Here is a 26330-nt window from a genome sequence, read left to right on the forward strand (position 1 = left end):
AGGCCCACATGCACTCTCTCTCCCTCCACCTGTGACCCCGCTGCGGGGCCCCACGTGTGCTGTGACTTCCAGGTCTTGTAAGTAATAAATAAGCATTATTCACTACAAAAATAATTTCAATAGTGCACTAGAACTGAACTTGGTTATCATTCAATTTATCCAATGATAATCTTAAAAGGAAGAGAAAATAAAATTAGATACAAGGGTTAATCAGTGAAATGAATTAAAAGCCTATTCAGATACATTTTTAATCAAAAACAGAATGGAAAAAAATGGGCAAATGTACAAAAAGGCAACTTTCATAGAGAACATATAAATAATGAATAAAGACCTGAAAAAAAGGGTTCATCTTTCTCAGGAATTGATATCACAAACATTAATGAAATCCTCAAGTTTCATATCAAATCCATTTAATTAAGAAAACAGACTTATCAATGCTAACACTTTTGGGGAGACGTTCTGGTAGAACTGTTATACTTAAGCTGTGCTGGTGGCAACAAAACTTAAGAAAAATGTTTTGGAATGCCCGTGTCTTACAAGTTACAAAGATATTCACACTCTTTATTTCAATAATCACACTGTTGAAATTTATACTAAATAAATAACTCAACAGTACACAATTGATTTTAACATCCCAAAACGTTCATACAAATTCCCCTCGGAGTCCTGAGTTGACTCCCAAAATGAACGTGGGTTGGGCTGAGACTCCAAGGAGCCCAGCGAAATGACAGATGAAAAACTGAAAGAGGCGAGCAGAAATTTCAGCAACTTTGCAGTGTGCTCAACAGTACAGAGTCTGGAATTCAAGTTAAGCCCAGTAAGAGTAAGTACCGAGTCCCAGAAGCAAAGGCTGCACTCTAGGATGAAAAGCAAAACCACAAGACATCCTGCTGAAGCCCAAAATCAAGACTCCACAGATCAAAATTAATAGCCAGTAATTTATCTTCTTGGTGGAATAAAACTCATACTCTTCAGAGGAAGAAAGCAACCAAGTGGAAAACCTAGAACTGAAAAACACAATACCTGAAAGTAAAAGTTAATTGGATAAAGTGATGTAATATTCATAAACATTCTAAAATAATGCTAGATAATATTTATTGTGCCGGGAATGAATTCAGTGCTGTACACGTGCCATCTTTACAATGTACCATCTACAACGTCTAGCATATAAAGAAAATTACTAGACATGTGAAGAAACAAGAGAATGTTTCCCACGGTCTAGAAAACAACATCCATAGAAACAGACACACATTAAGATGCTGAAATCAGCAGAATTACTAAATAGTGTATAGAAAAAATGAATATAGTGAATATACAAGCATATGAAGAATTTCAAGAGAGATATGGAAAATCTAAAAAAGCAAATGAAGATCCTAGAACTTAAAAATATAGTATGTTGAATTTTTAATTCATTTACTAGAAAGAGCAGACTGGACAATGCAGAAGAGTCTGGGAACCTGAAAACAGACCAATAGAAAAATACTCGGAAGCAAAATGAGAAAATATATTTAATATACACAGAGAAAAAAAATGAAACAGACTCTCCACTAACCTGTGGAAGGCTGTCAAGTGGTCTGACATACATGTTACTGAAGTGCCATAAAAGAGAGAAGGGAGGGGAATACTGGTCCCAAGTTTTCCAAATTTTACTTAAAACAATCCACAATCCAAGAAGTTCTGTGTACCCTAAGCAGGATAAGTACAAAGAAAATTACATCTTGACACATAAGACACAACTATAAAAGTCAAAGATAATACTCAAAGCAACCAGAGAAAAAAGACACATTAAAAACAGAAGAACAATTATTTGAATGATGGCTGACTTATCAGAAACAGTAGAGTCAAGAAGATAACAGAATGATATCCTTAAAGTGCCAAAAAAAAGTCAACTTAGGATTTGTATCCAATGAAAATACCTTTCAGAAATGAAGGTGAAGTAGAGATACTTCAGTTCAATAAAGGCCGAAATGATTTGTTACCAGCAGAACTGCATTACCAAAGGGGTAAACGCAATTTTTCAGGGGAAAAAAAAAGTGATATAAGATAAAATTTTGAATCTACAGTAAGTACATTGGAAATCATATGCATGTAGGTAAATATAACATATTTTTTCTTCAAAATAATTGATATTTAAAGGAAAAATAATAACCACGTACTATGAGTTTTATATCATACATAGAAATAAAACTATATGACAAAAAAGTACAAAAATAAGGGAATGAAATTACACTGTTGTACAATTCTACCATTATACCTGAAGTGGTAATTCAAGGTAGACTGTGATAAGTTAAGAACACATATTATAATTCCTATGGCAACTTTTAAAAACATATAAACAGGTTTAGCTAAAAAGCCAATAGTCAAGATAAAACAGAATATTAAAAAAGTACTAGATTTACAAAAACTCAAAAAAGAAAAAAGAAGCAAGAACAGAGGAAACAAATAGCAAAGTGGTAGGATTAAACCCAGATACATCAAAAATTATATTAAACATAAATGAACTGAATATTGCAACTAAAAGGCAGAGGTTTTCAGACAAAGTAAAAAAAAAAAAGGAAGATTCAACTATATGCTGTTTAAACTACTGCTTAAACTCAAAGACAGAGAAAATTGAAAGTGAAAAGAACAGGAAAAGATTCACCATGCACACAGTAAGCAAGAAAAAGCTGCCGTGACTATATTCATAGCAGCCACGTTGAATTCAAAACTAGCAGTACTTCCAGAGATAAAGATGGTTTCATAATGATAAAAGTGTCAGTTCATCAAGAAGACAAATGCATCCTAAATGTGTGCATGACTATTAACATATTTCAAAATACATACACATGGACAAAACTAAGAAGAATAGAAAGATTCACAATCAAACATACAGACATTAACACTCCACTTTCAGTAACCAATTCAATTTTTCTTACAGCAGCAAAACTCATTAAGGATACAGGGGATTTGAACAAACCTACTTGGTATTAATAGAACACTACACCAATCACAAAAGGATACGTATTCCTTCCAAGAGGATATGGCAGGTTGACCACATGCTAAGATGTAAGTCTCAGTAAATTACAAAAGATGGAAAATAAACAGAACTGGATGTGGAAGCCTGAGACGAATGGCAGAGGTGAGTCTTTGAACCCCTGCTCAGATTTCTCAGTGTCTTGGTACTGAAATGGTAGGCATGAGACATGGGAGGACAGGACAGGAATGGGAGGACTACAGGTAAGAGGGTAGGTGCCAAGTGAAAAGAAAACAAGGGGGACTCCAAAGTGTCGGCCTTCACCACTGGAAGAATGTTATTACTATGGGAAGACGGGAAGGGTCAGGTTTGGAGATGGGGCAGGGGAACAGGAGTTCACCTGGGAGGCACGAAGAGTAAGAGCCCCACCGAATACCCATGTGAACCTCTGGGCTGGCAAGTGAAAATTTAAGTCTGCGGGGCATCGGCTGTGCCTAGAAAAAAAAATGAGGCCGTTGTCAGCATATAATATACCAGTGGTATTTTAACTAGCTCTTACTTCCAACTCATCTGAAACCAACATCATATCTGAGACCCTGTGCCCTACAGGCCTCCACCAGAAATCTCTGTCAATATGTAACACAAATGTTCCCATTACTTACAAACAGATAAACACATCCAGAAAGATGGGGAGTAGGGACATCTTCCCCAGAAGCAACGCAGAAGCATAAGCCAAAACACAAACCAAACTCACAAACTGCCTACCAGGGCCTGTTTCTTGAGTGTTACTTGCTGGCTAAGAGAGAAAAAGAATCATAAATTATAAGCCTTGTTTCTCTCCCTGTCCTTCACGCCACAGAAATTAAAGGGACTGGCAAACAGAAGCTCTGAAAGATTTATAACCTCAGTTTAAGACCAAGAGACCTCAGGAAGATGAGAAACATTTGTTATTTTCTGGAAGAAATAAAATCCCAAAGCAAATCACTCTCAAATGCATCTCCAAAGCAAGCAGAGATCCGGTTAAGGCGTGAAAGGCGTGTTCTACTCAGCTCCCTCTGATTCTCCAGGGAGACTGATGGAGTAAGTAAACTCTGGAGAGGAGGGTTCGGAACCTGGTGGAACTTGTTAAATACGACATGCAGCAACTTCTTGACTTTGTTTAAAAAGTATGCTTAAAATTAATTACATTTTAAATGGAATTTATAAATATCTTATACCACTTAAGTGAATGGCAGAAAATTCTGCTGTGCTATGATTTTGTGGAATTTGATCAACTATCTTGCTGTAACTGGGAGCTTGCCGGCACTATTCACAGGGTAAAGGGGTTCGCCTGTTTAAATATCAGTAGATACATTTGTGTTTACATGTATATCTATACATAGTGATGAAGGTAACTGTCTACACGCACGCAAACACACACGCAAATGTACCCAAGTGTGGACACATACACCCCTCCTCCTCTTCTCATGGGTTTTTATACCATCTTCCTAGCCACCAATTTCTCCCCCTGCCAACCCATGCTTCAGTCTGCAGGCACCATGAGCATCCTGATATGGGAACTGGTCGCATCACTCCCCAGATTAAAACCATTAGTGTCGCCTCATCTTCTACTAACGGGGCCGGCTTGCTGGGCAGGCGGTCGTACAGCGCTCTGCGCTCAGAAGGGCCCTGCACTTGGCCGAACGCTCTGGAGGTGCCATCTTCCATCCTGGAAATGTCGCCTTGTAAGGGGTTATAACGGGGCATGCGCGTGAGCAGAGCTTCCACATTCAGTGTGTGTGTCCCTCACTTCCACTTGGCATGTGCAGTGCTCCGTGAGCAAAGGATTCTGGTGGAGGTTCAGCAAGACCCCGGTAAGTGTGTTCTGTCTACACCTGAGTAAGCAAGAGAACTGACAGCCCCTAGGAGACTAAACACTCTCCTCCAACCAGAAGTGACGTGCTTCAGATGCGGGAAGCAGCAACGGTGTTCTCAAGAGACTGCAATGGCCGGGGAACCCTCTCCTTTCCTTCTTGTGTTACTTCCCCGTGTTGCCTAATCACCGATGCTGAAATGATGACACGGAAGAAAAGGCAAAGATGAGAACCCCAGTTCCTCCTCCCCTCAGTCTCTCCTCACTCAGCAGTGAGCTGAGGCGGACAGGCTGGGTAGGCCGTGCACACACCGAGGAGTGAAATGGAAACTGTTGAGTTAATTTTGTGCATTGTTTCCAGTGACCTGGTCAGAACAAAATACGTGTGCATATACATACACTGATGTGTGAACTGTATAATTTCCATGATTCTCCACACAAGTTAAATGCTCTTAATTTGCATTTAAAACTGGCATTGTACAGTATAGAGATGAACAGTAAAATTCTAGAGGATAATTTAAAATTTTAAGTGTTATTTTTCTAGATTGCTATTACATAGCAGATTAAAAAACACCATGACCAACCAAGGAAAAGAGACTATGGAAGAAAGAAAAGCTTTATAGTTTACTATCTTTAATAGCATTTTTCTGATTTTTGAACAAGGGACCCCACTTTTATTTTGCACTGAGTCTTGCAGATGATGTAGCCGGTTCTGACAACTTTGTGAATAAAAATCAAATTCCTTAGTATACAGACATGTGCAGATTTGTGTCCCCCCAAAACCTATATGCTGAAACCCTCGCCCCAAGGAGACGATGGTATTTGCAGGTGGGGACCTGGAGAGGTAGTTTAGATGAGGTCAGGAGGGTGGAGCCCTGAGATGGAATTGGTGCCCTTTAGAGAGGAAGAGGCTAGAGCTTTCTCCCTCCACCCGGTGAAGATACAAAGAGAACACAGCTGTCTGCAAAGCAAGAGAAGGTCTCACCAGCACCGTGATCTTGGACTGTCCCAGAATCCAGGACCGTAAGGAATAAATGACTGCTGTTTAAGCACCCAGTCTGCGGTATTCGCTGTGGCGACCCGGGGGATGAAGATGTGCAGCAAGGCGCTCTAGGCACTGTAATGCCTGGCTCTGCCTAAGTCCCAGCCCCATCTCCACGGCTCTCCTCCCCCTCCTCCAGCACCCCGCTCCCCATTAACTCTGAACCGCCCTGCTCTCTCCACCCATCTCCTTCTGCACCTGCTGCTCCCTCAGCCTTAAAGGGCCTCCCCAGCCCCACCTCCCAGCTCTTTTCCTTCTTTCCCAAGTTACTTCTCTTCAATGCTTCCTGTTCCTTCTGAGGACTGGCCTCAGGAACCGCCCCCTCTGCACACACTTCCTGGATCTGATCTGCAGCCTCCTCTGGAATGCGGCGTAGAAGTTACTACACAATGGTAAAACTCAGTGCATTCATCTCTCAGGGACACCATAACAAAGTACCACCGACTGGGCAGCTTGAAACAACAGAAATGAAACAACAGCTGTGGAGGCTGGAAGCCCAGCATCAAGGAGGCGCCTCTCTCCCAGCTTCTGCTGCACTGCCGGCAGCTTGGGGTGAGCCCTGGCTTGTAGTCCCACCACCCAGCCTCTCCCCTCACGCGCATATGGCACTTCCCTTCTGTGTGTGTGTGTGTCTGTCTTCGTGGTCATATCTCTTTTTATAAGATTAGGGCCCACGCCAATGCCCTCTTTTTAACTTAATTACACCTGTGTCTCTAAATAAGGTCACCTTCGGAGGTACTGGGGGTTAGGTTTCAACAGCCTCATTTTCGGGGACTCAACTCAATCCACAACACCAGGCATCCTGAAGTCATTTTCTATTTTTCCCTCAAGTACCTAAGATGACGGACATTTTTTAAAAGGCAGGGGCCCAGTATCTAATTCTCCCTGAAACCCTACTCCAGCCCCCAAGCCCTCTGTAGGGGTTGCCAAGAGATTCAGCAAAAGGACTCGAACGTGCTTGATGCACATCAGTGGCATCAACCACCAAAGTGGGGCCAGCTGCTCCCCGATTGCTGGTTCCCCACAGCTCGCCGGTCAGGCTTCTCAAAACAGGCCTGGCACCTTACTGACACGTAATGAGGGCTCAGGCAAGGAAGCTTGGAGGGCAGAATCTGTCTGAACGGGCTGTTTCCTAGGAGAATGGAAATGAGAAATCCCTTGGGAGAACAGGGGTTGAAAGCAGAAATCACTTCTTTTTAGGGCTGAATGAAGCAGCAGTCCTCACCTGACTGCCTCATGCTGCCAAGTGTCCAGCCAGGTGCCTTCCTAAGGGCTCGCCACTCAACACACATCACCTCACTCCATTCCCATGGTGACCAGGCCAGACTGCATCCCATCCTCCAGAGGAGGAGACTGAGGCTCAGGAAGGTTAAGGCATTGCTCCACAGTTACCCAGACAAGACAGAGGAAAATCAGGATTTAAACCTGTGTGACCCCAAATCTGTGTTTTAACCTGTCTGACCTTCAGTCGCAAAGTTTAATCTTATTTAATAAACCTCACACAGCACTTAATCTGTGCCAGACTAGGTAGTGAGTATTTTACATACAGTAACTCATTTACTCCTCAGAATCTTTTATGAAGTAAGGGTTAAGCCTCATTTTACAGATGAGGAAACTGAGGGTCAGGGAGGGGAAGAAACTTGCTTGAGGTCACTCAGCTAGTCAGTGGCAGAGCCAGCGTGAAACTGCAGGCAGTCCGATTCCAGCGTCTGGGCTCCTAACCACTGCGCTACGGAAGGGGAATCCCTGCTGGAAGAGTTCATGGTGGACCAGCGGGGGGCCTGGTGTGTCCCAGAGACACACAAACCCCGAAGCCCGTATCTTATCTCTAAGCTGGGCTGGAAAGTGGAGCGAAGATGGAGAGAGAAAGAGAAAGCTTAAAAGAGCGTCAAGCTGCAGCTCCAATGCTGGGAACTAAGTGGGGGGCTCATTTCCCTTCAGGGACCGGTCGTTCCATTCAAGCTCGCATGGAAACGCCTGAGGGCGGCCTGCCCTGCACATCTCCACACGGCCCAAGCCCGCATCCACATAGCGGCAGCCCAGGACCAATGCGAGTTCGGTCATTACAAATCCACCCAAAAAATATCCACTGAGCCAGTCACTGACGAAGGGGCTACAAAAGGTTAACACTATCTTGCGATGGTGAATATCACTGTTTTGCATCTATCTTCCTGTAGCTTGACTTTATCTGTCTTCCTATTTATAGACTTCTTCCTCCATTTTCAATTTAAGCTAGAAATACCAAGTGCCTTTGTAAAAAGTTCTAGTCAAGTAAAATCATTCAAGACAGAGAAAAGTATTAAGTAAACAACTATAGGTAACATGTGGCTATGATAAAAAAAAAAAAAAGTTCTGCATGTGGGATGCAAATGGCTGCATCTTGGCATGAGAGAAAGAGCTTTCCAGTTACACAGAAAGAAGTGAGACCAAGGACCACAATTTTACCACCTAAGAGAAATGAGTCCACCTCTCCAAACTCCAACAACCTCGGGTATGAAATGGAGCTAACGTTACCTCTCGTACTCTGAAGTGTTATTCTGAAGACCAAATAAAATTGTGTATGGAAAATGTTTGGCCCACAGTAGGTGTTTCTTAAATAGAATTTGTTTTTCCCTTTCCCCAGTCTCTCTCCTTCAGACTCCAGGAGGGACCCTTTCACAGGTTCCACGGAGATGTTTCTTTGTCTCTTCTGACAGACACTCAAGGACAAGCAGCTACAAGACAGACACTCTGTAAAGCCCTGGGGCCCACGCTAGACGGGACAAGCGGTCCTCAAAGGGACTCTGGTCTCATGGGGGAGACAGACATTAATAGAGCTAACGAAGCACTGAACTACAGCCATGATACGTGCAATGATTAGCATGTGGTAGTTTGAGGGAGGCTCCCTAGGGGTCCTGACCCAGTCTGGGAGTCAGATAAGGCACCTTGTAGAAAGATGAGTCGGGGATAACTAAGACCACTGGGGGGGGGGGAGAAGCAACAGGTGATATGGCCCTGGGCAGGCATGCAACTTACAAGACACTGAAAGACTGCTCGTGTGGCTGAAGAGTATATATAGTTGCATTGATTACAGGAAGAATGAGGAGAGTAACTCACCTGATGGGCGGATGACCACAAGCCAGGTACCAGGCTACGAAGTCCAACTGCGCTGTCATTGAACTGGCGCCGTGAATTAAACTCACGCGAGATGAGATTAGCTGGGCGAGATGAGTAATCAAACTCACGCAGGGAACTGAACTCACGCGAGATGAGATTAGCTGGGTGAGATGAGTAATCAAACTCACGCAGGGAACTGAACTCACGCGAGATGAGATTAGCTGGGTGAGACGAGTAATCAAACTCACGCAGGGAACTGAACTCACGCGAGATGAGACGCCAAGGGAGAGACGGGCAGGTTGTAGACCCTACAGGGTCTTGGAGGCCTCGTCACGTTCCCAGTCTTCACTCTGAGAGCAGTGAAGCCATTAAGGACCACTGAGCACAGCACGATTGTACTTGTGATTTAAAGCTGTAATTCTGGCGGTTGGATGGAGGTGCTGAAAGGGCAAGGGGGAGCATGGAGACCAGCTAGGAGGCAGCACAGGGGGCCCAGAGGGGCGATGTTTGAATGGAGGTGGCGGCGGTGTGGCTTCGAAGAAAGTGCAGACTGGGGAGATGTTTGGGAGGTAAAGTCAACACAGCCAAGCGCCTGACTGGATTTGTGGGGGTGAGGGAGATGGAAGTATCAAGGAAAATCTGAGACAGTTGGGCTTCTGCAGCTGGGTAATCATGGTACTGTACACTAAGCTGGGAAACAATTAAGGAACATGAATTTTACTGAGGTCGTTTTGAAATTTGAGGTATTAATTCTCTTGAGACGTTCGAATGGGAAAAAAATACACAGGAACACAGATTTGGAGCCCGGAGGAGAAACATAAATTAAGGGAATAAATTACTGAGTCACTGTTATACTGGAATATGCACCAATTATTAATGTATCGTCTCAGCTCCAAATCCACTGCTGTGTGACGCTGGACTGGACCCTGTAGACATTTGTTTCCAGCCAGCTTCGTGTTAGGCATGGACAATAGAGGGCGCAAGAGAGACGCTGCCAGACCCGAGTGGGAGGAAGGGACATCCTTTCCTCTGGTGTGCCGTTTTCCACCCTGCAGCAGTAGGCGGGCGTGCAGGCGGCCCTCATCGAGGAGCTGCAGCCAGCGTCCTGCGGCAAGTTTCTGTGCCACCCAGTAGGATGCCTGTCCTGCTGATAACCAGGGCCTGGCCAAACAGATGTGAAATACAGCCTAGGTGGAGAGGGGGCCCCTCTTGACTTCTGAGTTCCTTCCTTGTTCATGCACCCTCAACCCTAGGGAAGCAGCTGTTTTGCCAGAGTTGCTACTTCTGAATCTCCTGAGTCCTGACTTCTTTTCATAGTTAACGTTTTTACTAGATGACAGTTCTTTGTAGTACTTTTTGCCTTTGTAACGCTGCTGTGGCTTTGGTCTCTTGACTGCACTCAGACTGTACAGGGTGACTGAACACGTAGGGGCTGACAGGATCACCTGCGGAGACAGTACAGAGCACTAAGGAACAGGTCCAAGGACTCAGTCTTGAGGAATTCCAAGATTTATTGCAAGGGAGAGGAGGCTGGTCTTACCAGGGAGACGGAGAAGGAACAGCTAACGAACATCATAAAGGATTCAAAAAGGGAAATCACAAAACAGGAGACAATCTTTGCAACGCTTATAACTGACAAAGAAGAGTCATCTAGAATATGCAAAGAACTACAAATCAATCAAAAAAGGCAGACTTCTAGTAGGAAAATTAACCAAGCTATGAACAGGTCCATCACCAAAGCGGGAACTAAATATATGAAGAAACCTCAACCTTGTGGATGAAGGAATGCAGTTTAAAACAACAATAAGATACCATTTTATACTCATTCAATTGGCAAATATGAAAAAGCCCACAACACTAAATATTGGCCAGGAAGTAGAGGTGTGTTGTCCTACAGGGTAGCTGCAAGCCACACGTGTCTTTTGAGCACTTTAAATGTAGCTAGTCCAAATTAAGATGTGCTGTTAAGTGTAAAATCCACACCCAATTTCAAAGGCTTTGTATGAGTAAAAGAGTATAAAATATGTCAATAATTTTGACACTGAAATTATAATACTTTAGTTAGGTTAAATAAGATGTATTATTAAGTTCACATAGTTCTTTTTATCTTTGTAATGTCACTACTAGAAAATTTGAAATTACAAATGTGGCTTGATTTGTGGACTTCATCATATTTCCTTAGAACAGAGCAGATGCAGAGCAATGGAAGTGTCTGTACATGGTTTCTCAGAGTGTAAACTGATACCACCACTTTGGAAAACCATTTGCCATTATCTTACAAAGTGGAACATACACCTATTCCATGACCCATACATATGCTAGAGAAATTCGTGCATATGTGCACCAGGAGGCATATACAAAATTGTTCACAGAAGCAGTGTTCATAATAGTCCCAAACTAGCAAGAATACAAGTGTCCGCTGTCAGAAGGAAGGCTAGAATTGATGGTGAAGTCACGTAATGGAACATTATACATTAGTGAAAGTGAAGAGAATGCAGCTATACACGGCATGGATAAATCTTAGAAACTCAATCTTGAGCAAAAACAGCAAATCACAGATGAGAACTAAAACACGGTACCATTTTTGTAAATTTCATTGAGCAGTAACAAGTGAACACTGTGCGGTTAGGAATGACAAGGCGTGGAAAAGTGGGTGGGGTAAGGGAGACATGCCCAGGGTGCTTCCAAAGAACTGGACATGCTCTACTTCTCCACTTGGATCATGGGTTCATGGGTGAGCTCATTCTCTTATTTTCAAGAAAGAAAGACTTACAATCATATGCTAGTTCTAAGAACCAAATGATCACAGTGACTCTAGTCAGAGCTATTTCGCTGAAATGATGAAGCCTGATGTAGTGATTTGAGGCACAGGTTGTCATGAGAATTTGAGGACCCCAAGTGATGACTGCTTTCTCAGGAAAGATGGTCGTGAAAGTGAGGAGGGTTGGGCAGGAGACCTAAGGTGACGTGGGTATCAGGGAGAGCTTATTTTTATTTTTATAATCATAATTTAGTTGATTTACAATGTTGTCTTAGTTTCTGGTGTACAGCATAGTGATTCAGGTATACATATTATTTTTCATAGTTTCATTATAGATTATTATAAGATATTGAATGTAGTTCCCTGTGCTAGACCGTAGGTCCTTGCTTTTTATCTCTTTATATAGTACTTTGTATCTGCAAATCCCACCTTCTAATTTATCCCTCCCTACCTGTCCCCTTTGGTAACCATAAGTTTGTTAGCTATGGCTGTGAGTCTCTTTCTGTTTTGTGTTCATTTGTGTCCTTTTTTTTTTTGATTCCATATAAAAGTGGTATCATACGATATTTATCTTTCTCTGTATGACTTACTTCTCTTAGTATGATAATCTCTGGGTCCATTCATGTTGCTGCAAATGGTATTATTTCATTCTATTTTATGGCTGAGTAATATATATATATATATATATATATGGTATGTGTGTGTGTATATATATATACACCACAACTTCTTTATCCAGTCATCTGTCGATGGACATTTAGGTTGCTCCCATGTCTTGGCTATTGTAACTAGTGCTGCTATGAACACTGGGGTGCATGTATGTTTTCAAATTAGAGTTTTCTCCAAATATATGCCCAGGAGTGGGATTGCTGGATCATACAGTAGTTCTGTTTTTAGTTTTCTAATAAATTAGGGAAAGTTTGCTTTAAAAATAGAAGTCACTATGTACAGATTAACACTGAGGAGAGGACTTCTGCTTCTGGTCGACTAGAGTGTTTTTGGTCAGCCTTCCTGCTAATAAAAACTAGAATAACTATACAAAATAAATCTTTAGAAAATCTGTCTGAAGGACTCATAGAGCTGTCAAGGGAGTAAGGAACTGCGGGTTGAATATCTACAAAAAAAAAAAAAAAAAAAAGAAAAGAAAAGGGAAAGAGATGGGTCCAGCATTTGGGGTCGCTCTTCCTCAAGAGGCACCTGCCAAATCTGAGAGCAGCTTTCAGGAGGCTGAGAAGCCAAGCAAGGTGTGGAAACCCTCACCGGCTTTAGGGCCAGGACATACACTAACAGCCAGAGCCTCCCAAGGAAGAAGAGGCTTCATAAACCCAGTGCTTCTCGTAAGGACCCCCAAGGGCTTCATTCCAGGAGTGACTGTGAAATGGATGAAAAGAGTCCTCACAGGATGTCTGATCATCTCAAGCTCTGTGAAGACTGAGATGAAATGTAACCCCTGGCACTCCAGCTTAGCTATTTACAAAAAGCAAAAGGAAAACATTTCTGAGGAAACAGAGCATCATCCAAAGCCCCAAATTATCTCTATACTGTTTCCTAAATAATGCCCAGCATGTTCAAAAAAAAAAAAAAAAAAAAAAAAAAAAAAAAACTACCACCAGGCAAATAAGAAAACAAGAGATGTCTAAAAGGAAACAGATGACAACAGAAATAGACGGTTACCAAATAATGGAGTTATCAAACATGTCTTCTAAGTAAACATGATTGATATGTTTAATTAAAAAGCCAGTTCTGAGAATTTCAGCAGCAGTGGAAAGCCATTAAAATGAACCAAACGGTGGTTCTAGAACTGAAAAGTGCAATAAGCTATGTTAAGAACTTGATAGTTATACTGCATAGCAGACAGACAGGCCTGAAATGATTACAAAAGAAATAGGCTAGAAGAAAATATTTGATCAGAAAGTAAAGAGAAATAAAAGAATCTTTAAAGATACAGAAATACTGTCAGAGCCGCGTGGGGCACAGCGCTAAGGCATACAATACCTGTGCAATTTGAGTTCGACGGTGTGAGGAGAAAGTGTCACAGTGTTACTAGAAGGCTAAATAAGAATCCTGCAAAACCATCAGTGCTGTTCAGGCACAGTCACCAGAAGCATGAGCCACAGCAGAAAGTGGCCGGGACACCACACCTATGCACACTGGAATTAAATTTCTGAAAACAAAATAGAAACTCTTAAAATCAGCTAGATAGATGAAACGTATCTGCTTAGTACTGACAGCTGTCTTTTAATCAGAAACAATAAAAGCCACAAGACAACAGAATTATATCTTCAAAATGCTTAAGGAAAAAGCTGCCAACATAGAACCTGATATCCAGAAGAATCATCCATAAAGTTTAAACAAAGACAATTTCAGAAGAATGGTAAGTGAGAAGACTCATCACCAGAAGGCATACACTAAAGGGAATGCTAAAGAAAGCACTTCTGGCAGAGTGAAAGTAATTTCAATGGGAACTTCTAAGTGAAGGAAGAAATAAAGAACAGAATATGTGAGTAAATATAATCAACGATCTAAGATTCTGTCTCAGAAATCTAGAAAAAGAACATTACATTAAACCTAAAATTACAAGGAGAAAAGTAAACTAACAAATCAGTGAATCATTAGCAAACAAATAAAAATGAACAAAGCCAAGGCTATTTATAAATTTAAAAAACTGATAAACTCAGGCAAGACCAATGAAAATAAAGGAGAGAGAAAACACAAATTACCAAAATCAGTACTGAAAAAGAAACATCACTACAGATCCTACAACCACTGAAAAGATTAAAAGGCTGTTATGAACAAAGTTATGCCACTACATTTGAACTTAGAAATAGTAACAATCCTACACAGACTCTTACAGAGAATTGCAAGCAATGGTATACTTCCAGATTTTTTTAAGGAGAACAATATAACCTTGATACCAAAAAACTAATGAAGACATTAAAAGTGTGCTCTTGCTGTTCTTTGGAAGAGTTTGTGGAGTAGTATTATTTCTAACATTTGGAAGAATTCACGTAGACATGAATTCATGAAGACACCTAGGCTTAGACCTTCCTTCGCAATAAAGTTTTTATTTTTATTACAGACTCAATTCTTTAATAGATACAGAACTACTCTAATATTTAAATTCTTGTAAGTTGTATTTTCCAAGGTAGTTATTTTATCTAAGTTTCAAGTGTATTGGCGTAATGTTTGCAATATCCTCATGAAAAATTTAGAAACAAAATATTAGCAAATCAGATTGAATAATTTACCACTCATGAGAAAGTCAGTTTTATGCCAAGAATGAAAGGTTGATTTAATATTTTAAAATGCTCTAAAATTTTAATTCTTCACCTAGTCAGAAAAAGGAGAAAAACCACATATCATCTCAACAGGTGGAGAAAAATCATTTACTTAAATTCAGCCCTCATTGATAATAAAAACTCTTCAGCAAATCAGGATAGAAGGGAAATAAGGTGATAAAGGTGTCTACAATAACAATACAGCTAACATAACAATGGTAAAATAGCGAACACGTTCTGTCTGAAGAAGGCTGGTTTTGGTAAGTGTGCCAACTAGGACAGACTGTGTTATGCTGCATAACAAGCAGCCCCAATCTCAGTGACTTAAAACAGCAGAGGTTTCTTTCTCACTGATGCCATGTCCCAGATCAGGTTGGCTGGTTGTGGGTGTGGCCTCCATTCCACTCTGGGCTCACTCTGGGAACCAGGCTGAAGTCATTTCTACCCTCCAGAGCACTGTAGTTGCCCAAACAGAGGAGGAAAGAAACAAAGTGACATCTGGTTCTTAAATACTTTTTCCAGGATGTGACACACATCACCTCTGCTGACACTGATCCAAGCAAGTCGCACAGTCCCACATAACTTCAAGGGACAGGGAAGTATAATTTTTTTGTATGCATAGAAATGAGCAGGGACAGGATAGGGGTGAACAGCGGTAAAGTCCCACAGTGAGTGAATGGGATGTTATATCACTGACTTCACAGATGGAGTACTTCTGGGAGATGAACCAGATGCCAAAATCCTCAGTGAATAAAGACACTCCGAGGAGGTCATACAAATTTGGCTACTAAGCCTGATTTTCTCTTGCTGGGTAGTTCTGTTGTGCGAGGCCTCCCCTGGCATCCTGAACTGTTTGTCCCATTGCTGTCTGCATGAGAATATCCCTTTAGGGTGTCAGGACCCTCGCTGCTCTTTCTAGAACACTTTCTCCATCTCTGTGTACAGTTGCTCAGAGCTCAGATTTTAGATAACTTGAGTATTGTTAAGAATATTTTGTTCCTTCCAATTCTCTCAGGAAAATGCCTAAGCTCAGTGCTAGCTTATGCTGTTTGATCCTCCTAAAATACCGATCCTTTTTCCCTCAAAGCATTTAAACCCTTCCCTCAAGACTCAACAGAAACCTGTCGCCACCCTAACACCCTATTCACTCCAGCTCGTAGCATGAGAGCCATCTCCCCTCTCTCCACCCTTTGGCTCTCCCCTGCAAAAGGAATTTTGTCTTTCCCGGAAAGCAGTGGGGAGAAGCTCTGCCTTTTCTCTCACTGGGAAGAGAAGTGATACCCCAGATCATGATCCATAAGAGTCTGATATCCACTGACCATTACAGACTGTCATTTAAAAAAAATGTCTTGGGTGTTCTCTGCGACTGGGAGTCACAATCCCAGAGCCCACTTTACAGACTCAAAGTTCTCTGCCCAGGCAAGTCTCAAAAGTTGAAATGAAGGGGAGGGTATAGCTCAAGTGGCAGAGCACACGCTTAGCATGCATGAGGTCTTGGGTTCAATCCCCAGTGCCTCCATCAAAAAAAAAACCTAAACAAGTAAATAAAACTAATTACCTCCCCTAGCAAAAAGCAAAAAAAAAAAAAAAAAAAGTTGAAACGAAGGGACAAGAGCAGAAAGGCCATTCTGGACTCAAATCCAAGCCAGTTCTCTAAATCAACTTTACTGGTAAAGAGTCTGAAATTTCTGCATTGGTTTTTCAGTAGCTTCTGAAAATAATGTAAGAATAATGTAAGAAATTACATTACATTACAGAATTACATTACATTACAGAATTACATTACATTACAGAATAATGTAAGAAATCAGCCCCCAATAAGTGATGACTTTCATCTCTCATTCAACAAAGAGCTGCTCTAGGCCTTCCCTGGCCCCATTCTAGGCCATGCAGACACAAGGGTGAAAAGGGAAGGATGACTGCTCCCTAGTGAGCCACAGATCAGTGCGGAAGTGGACATGCAACCTGGCAATTAAATAAAATAAGCTGAAGTGTTCCCACCATGTTTCAAGGAACACAAAAATAACAGGCGCCGGAGAGGACAGCTGTGTTTGCTTTCACCTGCCCGCCCAGCGTCCACGGCCCTTCTTCTAAAGATACCCCAGTGTTCTCTGAGAGTATTCTGCACATACCTCCTTAGTCTTAATGCCCCAAGGGAAGCCAACTCTACACCCTGAATTCAAGGGTGGGCACGTGGTCCAGCCTGGCCAGTTAGAGCTCAGCCTCCCTGGTCACAGCCACTGGTTCAAGACGGGCCCACGACTTCATCAGAACCCATCAGAACTAACCCTGGGATGTTTCCTGCAACAGCAATGAAAAAGATGCTCCCTTTTCCAAACTTGGAGCTGTGAGGTTGCGAGCCGGGGGCTGGAAGGGCCCCCAGAGGAGAGAGCCAGCTGTAGCCACACAGGGGAGGGAAGCCAAGAAGGAAAATTCAGGAACCTGGTTCCACCCCTGGCCAATAAGAGCGACACCTTTGTTCATTCATGTAGCCATTCATCCATCAAAAATCTGCTGGGCACCTGTTACATCCCAGGTGTTCTTTTCGGCCTTGCAGACACAGCAGTGAATAAATCACACCGCATCTCTACTTGAAGGAGCCTGTAATCCCCCTGGAGGAGATAAATACACAAAAAATGACGCCCACTTGAACAAGATTGCTCTGGCTGCTGCACTGAGGTGCCACTGAAGGGGTAAGGGGAAAAGGAAGGTTACTGTAGTAACCTAGGTGAGAGATGTGACCCTGCCTGGGACCAGAATGGAAGTGATGCAGGTGGTGAGAAGTGGCCAAAGCCAGTTCATTCCCTTCAAAGGCACTCATGTCGCTTCCCTGTCACCTGCAGCTAGAGGAGGAGAACATGCCATGTCCTGTCTACTTCCGGATGCCACCCACATCAAATGCCCTGTTACTTCAGATACCACTAAGAAGAGAGAAATGCTACCAACTAATCTGTGATGTGATTCTTTCTCACCCCTTGAAAGTGCTCTAAGTAGGAACAGCTGTGACCACATGCAAGCAATAAAACTACATCACAAACACCGCCTTGAACAGCAGTGACCATAAAGCACATCCCGATGTCAAAACCATTAAACCAAGAGAAAACGTGTGCCTTATAATCAGTGAAACAGAACAGTGTGCATACATATGTCTGACGTTACAGAGATGATGGATGCCTGTTTTATCCTCACGACATCCATACTTATTTTTATGAGGGTTGAAAGGTATAAACGCAACCTACAATTCATTTCTACTTAACCATCTCAGACTGATTTATGGCCATTTTCTTCATCCCCCATGTACAAGACAAATCAAAATGAATTTTTAAATGAGACATGGATCTTAAAATCTAAGGTTTACCTCCTAGACTCTTGCATTAGACACACACATGCCTCATACAGATGTGGACACCAAGCCCTTAAGCCCACATCCCTCACATGGCCACCTCTCTAGCCTCCATCCCTGTACATATTCTAGAGACAAGAGCAAAGCTTATTCAAAGCAATTCTAAGCTTTCTCAGGATATTTTTGGTTTTCACCTTATGCACAGACCACAAGTGATACAGGTTGGAAAACCAGGTGTAACATGAGTGAGCTTGCCTAAAGTTTCAAAAAGAGTTGAAACAAAGTTGGAAGTGAATCCTGCAGCCTCAGAGATTTCAGCCACTTTGTAAATCACACTGACACAGACACCCTGGGTTCAAAGAACTGTCTCCGAGTAAAGCATGATTGCAACTGAGGGGAGTGATTTTTTCATTTTCATTGCCAGAATACGTGTGTGTGTGTGTGTGTGTGTGTCATCTATTTATTTAAACCAAGAAGATGCTTTCACGTTCTAGACTGCACGTGAGGTTACCTGGCCCAGTAACACTTCTTTTTAAGTGCCCCTGTAACCCACAATAATCTGAAATGAAAATACCCAGAGCTGGTTCTGAGGTTGTGAAATCAATATCCTCAAATGTGGACACTGGCCATAAATTGGTAAAATGTTGTTTAAAAAACCCTTTGGAAACACAATTTAAGAACATGTTTCTGGAATCCTAAAAAGTAATCAATCCTTTGATCCACTAATCTTGCTCCTTGCACCTCATTGAAGGAATTCACTTAAAAGAAGAGAAATGCTGTATGTACAAAATTTTCAAACAACTTATAAGGATGAAAAGCTGATCTGGGTGCCTCCTCCAGAAAGAAAAAAGAAAGAAAAGCTGAAAGCAGCCTGCACATCTAACAAGAAAACATTTAAGTAAATTATGATAGTTCCATCTGATGGAGTATTACAGCTCATTAAAATAATAACTGTGAAGACATTATGGCAACATAAAGTACTTAAAATCTGATGCTAAGAGAAAAAGCAGAAATCATTTTATTTGTGGCAAGTGTACTTTTATATAAAAATGTCTAGACGTGGATAAAAACAGGAAAGGAAAAAATAACTTCAAAACAGTTTTGACATGAATCTGGAATGGTAGATAATTTTGTTTTCAGTCCCAGAACTAGTATTATGATATGACTGCTCAACAAATGTTTTTATTTGCATTCTTTTTTATTGAAGCAGTCAGTTTACAACGTAGTGTCAATTTCTGGCACACAGCATCATGTTTCAGTCACACATGTACATAAGTATATTCCTTTTCATATTCTTTTTCATTACAGGTTACTACAAGATGCTGAATATAGTTCCCTGTGCTACACAGTACAAACTTGTTTTTTATCTATTTTATATTAGTAGCTAGTATTTGCAAATCTCAAACTCCCAACTTATCCCTCCTTACCCCCCTTTATCCCCCAGTAACTGTAAGTTTGTTCTCTATGTCTTTGAGTTTCTCTCTGTTTTGTAATAAGTTCATTTGTGTCTTTTTTTTTTAGATTCCACATATAAGTGATATCCTATGGTATTTTTCTTTCACTTTCTAGCTTGTTTCACTTAGAATGATCTCCAGGTCCATCCATGTTACTGCAAATGGCATTATTTTATTCTTTTTATGGCTGAGCAGTATTCCATTGTGTAAATATACCCCAACTTCATCCATTCATCTGCTGATGGACTTTTAGGTCGTTTCCACATCTTGGCTATTGTAAATAGTGCTGCTGTGAACACTGGGGTACATGTATCTTTTCAAATTAAAGTTCCTTCTATCCAGAGTGGGATTGCTGGATCACATGGTAAGTCTATGTTTAGTTTTTTTAAGGAATCTCCACACTGTTTTCCATAGGGGTTGCACCCATTTACATTCCCATCAGCAGCACAGGATGGTTCCTTTTCTCCAGTCTCTCCAGCGTTTATTATTTGCAGACTTCTGAATGATGGCCATTCTGACTGGTGTGAGGTGATAACCTCATTGCAGTTTTGATTTGTATTTCCCTAATGATTAGCAATATTGAACATCTTTTCCTGCGCCTTCTGCAAATGTTTTCTGAAGGTGGTATCTGAGATGCCTGTTGCTAACTACCGAGTGCTGTCAGATGTGTTGTTACCATCTTCCTGTAGGTATCTGCACAAAGAGACCTCCATCAGAGCCTGGTCTCAGTCGGCGTGGTCCTACATATCTGTGAGAGATGCATTTTCCTGTAGGCCCCCGGAGGTGGCACAAGGAAGAGCATTAGGTGCCAGACACTGGCGTTAGGCAGGCCTGTGTGTGATTCCCAGCTGATCCATACACAGGCCATGGGACCCTGGGCAGTTTTCCTGAGGTCCTCTGTAAACTCTCTAGCAAAATGCAGGTTCTGAGACTTCCCTGGCTGAGCTGTGATATTAATTCCCAGTGAGGTATGAAAAGTTGTCCACAAAGGCATCAGTAAGTTACAGCTGCTGTTAATATTATGTGGATGCAAGTTAAATGTTTGCCGTCAGAATTTAGATGGTCATGGTACAGTTATGCAGTGGCGTATTTTCAGCTCTCGTTTAGCTTTAAATTGCTTATGAGACAGATCTGTTCTGGCCAGGCAGGTGTCTGCATCATCAGCCACCCAATAACTGGTTTGGGAGAGCGAGTTCTTTCACTGGACCATGTCACTGCCCTGCTTAAAATCCTTCAGTGATTACAGATGCCTATAAAGTCAAGTCCAAACACATGGCCACTGGGCCCTTTCAGGACGGCCCAGCACTCAGTGTTCATCTCCTGTGACTTCCAGCCTTACACTCCACACTGTAGGAGTACTCAAGCCCCTACGATCTCCGCAGTGAGTCATGATGACTCTTTACCATCTGTCTTTGCACATTCTGTTCCCCCCCCCTCAAAACACCCTTCCGCTTCTACTGACGTCTCCTTCCTGGGAACTCCTACCATTTCTACAAGACCTAGTCTAAAAGAAAGACTTCTCAGACCCTCGTCTCTGCCCCTGGGTTAGGGCCCCTCCTCTAGGATGCAGGATGCCAGTCGCCCAAGTTCACTGCACTGTCTTGGCTGGCTATCTGCTCTGTGAGCTCCCTGAGGGTTAGAGCTTTACCTTCATCCTCTCTGTATCCCTGCTGCCCAGCACAGGGGTGGGTGCAGAAAGGACGATCAGTCAACACCTACGAAATCAACGAATCAGTTGGCAGCAAATAGTGTTTTACTTGCACCGGTATTGAGAAAGATGCTGGCAAAAATCAAACAAGTTAATGTTTCACTGAGCTGGAAGCCGGCAAAATGAGAGTCCTAACCTGGTATTTCAACCCGCCCCAAAACAGGTAGTTGACCTTGAGCCTGACCACTCTTGGAATGAGGAACAACAGCAGAAAATCAAAAGGTTGGCTACGCCAGATATAACTATATTGCCAATAAATATGTGAAAGTGTGTATCCTGGGATGAAGGATCGAGACCATTGTCGATACAAGGGAGGCAAATTTCCTCTGCAAATTCAAGACAAAGATGCTAAGAAAGTTACCTAAAGGATGACCTTTGACCCAGGCTGGTACCATGAACCTCTAACACTGGGGCTGGTATATACGTTTGTGCTTTCTTCTGGGAAAGGAGTCCCCGGCTTTCATCAAAGAATCCTGTTACGGGCTGAACTGCGTCCCCTCCAAACTTCAGATATCGGAACTCCAACCTCCAACATGACTATATTTGGAGACAGGGCTTTTAAGGAGATAATTCATGGTCACCAAGGTCATAAGGATGGGGCCCTAATCCTATGGGACTGATGTTCTTATAAAAAGAGGAAGAGTCAGCAGAGCTCTGTCTCCTCCAGTGCACAGGGGAAAGGCCATGGGAGGACCCAAGGAGAAGGGGCTGTCTGCCAGCCAGGAAGGGGGTTCTCACCAGAACTCAACCCTGCTGACACTTTGCTCTTGGACTTTCAGCCTCCAAAACAGGGAGAAAATACATTTCTGTTGTCTAAGCCCCCACCAGCAACAAACTCTGTTTTTTACGCATCTGTGGTATCTTGTTACAACAGCCCGAGCAGACTAATATACATCCCTTCCCCAGAGTAGACAGGAAACCTTTGACTTGCTGAGAACAGAGAATTTCTGGCCAGGTCCTCCTCTCCATCTGTCAATGAGTGTATCTTCTCATAGGGTCTGAGCAACTCGGAATGTAACCGCACAGGACAGAAGTGCTTCAAAAGGGCCAAGCCTGTCCTACATCCACCCCAAGAAGACCATCCCATAGCAGAGCACACATCTGAATACTGATTTCACTGTCAAGATCACTTTGAAGGGGAGGGTATAGCTCAATGGGAGAACGTGTGTTTAACATGCACAAGGTCCTGGGTTCAATACCCAGTTCTTCCATTAAAAATAAATAATAAATAAATAAACCTAATTATCCTCCCTGCACAAAAGAAAAATAAAATAGTAATTAAAAAAAAAAGAGATAACTCTGATTTCCAGAGAGCAGTTCAGGATCACTGTGAACTTGGCTGGGGAAGAGTTCAGCTACATGGTGTCCAAATGCATCCTGTGACACACAGGAGCCTCCACCACCCGTCTACCTCTTCTCTGTCCTCTCCTGGCTCTCCACCTGCCTGTGCTCCAGACTAAACAACCAGGAAGGGCTCAGCCCTCCTTGCGTCCCCAGGTCCCTGCACTGGCCCCCGTCACTGCCCTTATCACCACGAATGGTCCCTGGTGATTCAGTGCCACTAGACTAGGAGCTCCTTTAAGAAAGGACCAAATGGGCCTGGCTTATTGAATTACATTGACTGTATTCAGGTGTCTTTTGAGAGGGACTGCTGGGATAAACATCTGACTATCACCCTCAGCCTTGGTAGATCTAGAGACCATGATCTGTGCCCACAAACCTATGCCTGGGCACAGAAAGCACTGCCTTCAGGGCAGACTGTCCAGCCTCAAAGCCAGCTCCAACCAGAGCACATCCCTTTCTCCAACTGTAAAAAGGAATAACGAAAGTACCAACCTCACAGGTGACCACAGACAAAGCCCTAGAATGGTGCATGGTACCTGGAATACGCTCAGTAGTCCCAGCTCTTGTCTGGGGCACAGCAGAGGCTGGAGAAACCAGTGCAATAGGAAACCGAGCTTTTCGAGGCAAGGAGTTAACAGGTAACACTCTGTGCGGAGCTCTGTACTGATTATATTTACAAGGCACTTCTCGCATGAATTACCAGCGGTTAGTAAGACAGTAGGTGGTATCACACGTCTCATCTCCTGGGTGAAGAAATAAAGGTTTCAGAGAGTTTAAGTAAGCTGCCCACAGACACACAGCGCTGGAAAAGGGATTCTGCTAGTTTAAATAATGAGCTCTACCGACCTGAGCAACCAGGAACCCCAGCTCTGGAGTTCTGATGAGGTTGGCCCGCCTGCACCACTCCTCCACCTGGGAGGCTGCCAGCCGCGGGACGCCTTCCGCCCAGCCACAGAGTTTAACCAAGAAAAGTTTCCTGAGGCCGCCCTGGGCGACTGAGGACGGCAGCATGGAACCTGCCCGAGCACGAGCCCAATGCATAGTGTACACACACACGCACGCACGCACGCACGCAGCCTCCTTCAGCCCGGGCTCTGAAGGAGACCTCGGCTTCCTCGGAGCCCGAGCAACATCCAAACTCGCCTCTGAAGTAACTCATCCCTCCTGCTCCCCCAAGTGAAGCCTTCGGATTCAGTCTCCTCTCGGAATCCGCCGCCCGGGCCCGCGCCCAGCACCGTCCCCGCCCCCAAGGGGACCGACACGGAGGAGTTGGGTAGAAGCCCGGCGCTCGGCCAAGGGTGATGGAAGGAGGGATGTCCGGCCGATGCCCAAGGGGGCGGCGCGGGGCGGGCGCCCCTCGCCCTCTTACCTTCCTCATTCTCGTCAAACACCGGGGGCTTGTGGGAGTGGTTCCCGCCCATATTCCGCCGGGGCGGCTGCCGCTGCTGCCGCTACCACATGCCCGGCGGCCGGGACGCGGGGTGCGGGGTGCGGTCGCGGGATGCGAGGCGAGCGCCCAGCCCAGGCTGCAGCGGCGCGCCGAGCGGGAGGGAGCCGAGCGCCGCGCAGGGGCGGGAACCGCGCCCGCCGCGCCCCCTCCTCCCGGGCGGCGCTCTCCCGCGGCGCCCGCCGCGCCCCCGCCGCGCTCGCTCGTCCGCCGCGCCCCGCGCCCGGGCCACCGAGCCGCGCTCCTCGCCAGCTGCGGCGGGCGGGAGATCGGAGGCGGCGCGGGAGTAGGAGGAGCAGGAGCAGGAGGGGAAGGAGGGAAAAGGAGGGGGCGCGCGGGCGAAGCGCCGCTGGGAGCCGGGGGCAGCCTGGAAGAGAAGGGCGCATCCGGCGAGCGCAGCACTAGGGGTCGCCAGGAGGAGAGGGCGCGGGCCGCCACCTCCCCCCCGCACCCACCCAATCTGCGTGCAGGGTCAGCCCGGAGGAGTCGGGGTGCTCCGTCCAGGCACGAAGTGAGCATCGTGAGCCTCTACTACGTGCTGGTCCCCAGCTAAGCACTTTATAAGCACGATCCCAAGTTACCGCTCAACAACCCGATAGTTAGAAAAATCAGTGTTGTCCATTTTCGAGTCAGGTAGACTGAGGTTCAGGGGTAAAGGAGCCGTTCGGTCAGTAGGTGGTCTGTCGTGGCTGCGAAAGGAGCCCCCTCAGTCCCCATGGGCTTTCTTTGCCTACTCGGGCTGAGACCCGAGCAGTGCTGTGTCCGCCAGTTCTGCAACAGAAGCTTTTCTTCGCAGTGTTTTTCTAAATGTTTAATGAGCAAGAGTCTAGACCCTTTTGGACTCAATCTGACCTCTTCATTCTACCGGGGAAACTGAGTTTCAAAGGGGGCGTGGTTTGCTCAAAACCCCTCCGTGCGAGCGGTTGTGCGTGGGCTGCGGGATTCCCCCAAAATTGAGCCAAGTGGCCTGAGTCTGATAAAAAGGCGGTTCGCATCCGGGTCCTTGAGGCCCTGGCGGCGGGAGCTGGGGACCCTAGTCCAGGGACAGGTATGCTAAGGACGGGGAAGCGATGGGGGCGCCCCGAGTCTCGTGGGGCAGGCGTGGACTCTCAGAGGGCGCTCCCTAAGGGAAACGCAGGTTACCCGCGCCGTGCAGGCCTCCCCGCCCTGCGCGCCACGCTACGGGAAAATCTTTGGCCACATCCTGCCACCTGCTGGGCACCTTAAGCCACTGGCAGTGCTTTGATAGAAATTGGTGTTCCTTTTTATGTCCCCATCGTGTCTGCCCCACCCCTAAATTCCCCCCCCCGGGGGGGGGGCAGGGTTGATGGGAGGGATGTCTCTAACACAGCAAGAAAGCTCCCAGAGACAGCTGGAAGAAGTTGAGAAGATGGAGCCAGCCCCATCCAGCTGAAGTTTCAAATTGCTAGGCCTCAGTTTGAGTCCTAGCAGGAGTCAGACAAGCCTCATTAACAGAACTGGTTCTACCACTTACAGGCTACGTGTGTCCCGCCCCGGAGTTCTCATCTGTTGAATGGGGAGGTTGATACTGTAACAGAAAAGAACAAATCTGACTCCATATTAGATCTGTTCCTTTGGCTTTAACCCTGTGCCCTGTTTTCTAGGCTTCCCCTTGCTGGTTCTGCACCTTTTGTACAAGAATGTTACCTTTAGCCTGAAATATGCAGGAGAGCCCCTTCTCAAGGCTCTGACCTTTAAGGTTATTAACACCTTTGCACTTATATAAAGATAATAAGTTGCAGAATAGAAAATAGCATTTGTTTTGTTAGAGGTTTTACAGGGGCAGCATGACCTGACCCACATGGACAGCTGCAAGAACAAAGGATTCTAAGAGCAAAGAATTCCTACACTAAGAAGTTTGCACCAACCAACCACACCCCTTCCCCTTTTTAGTATAAAAGGAGCCTAAATTCTGACTTGGGGAAGATGGTTCTCCAAGGCATTAGTCTGCCATTTTCTCAGTCTGCCAGCTTTACGAATAAAGTCACTATTCCTTGCCCCAGCCCCTCGTCTCCTGATTTATTGGCCTGT

General features: G+C 44.3%; 1 protein-coding gene across 4 annotated transcripts in view; it reads right to left on the reverse strand.

Annotated features, from left to right (window-relative positions):
• The window catches only part of STK32B (serine/threonine kinase 32B), a 306224-nt gene extending 281713 nt beyond the window's left edge, over nucleotides 1–24511 (reverse strand). The window contains exon 1 of one of the 4 annotated variants that reach the window (XM_032493856.1): nucleotides 24201–24511. In XM_032493856.1, the coding sequence (XP_032349747.1) occupies nucleotides 24201–24252 (52 nt within the window). In that variant the 5' untranslated portion in view covers nucleotides 24253–24511. Of the gene's footprint in view, nucleotides 1–8943; nucleotides 9034–24200 lie in introns of those variants that run through there. The other 3 variants (XM_032493852.1, XM_032493858.1, XM_006189044.3) reach the window with 3 other exon arrangements.
• Between the last annotated feature and the right edge of the window lie 1819 nt (nucleotides 24512–26330).

This window comes from Camelus ferus, chromosome 2 (assembly GCF_009834535.1).
Source record: "Camelus ferus isolate YT-003-E chromosome 2, BCGSAC_Cfer_1.0, whole genome shotgun sequence".
In the NCBI taxonomy this organism is placed as follows: domain Eukaryota; kingdom Metazoa; phylum Chordata; class Mammalia; order Artiodactyla; family Camelidae; genus Camelus; species Camelus ferus.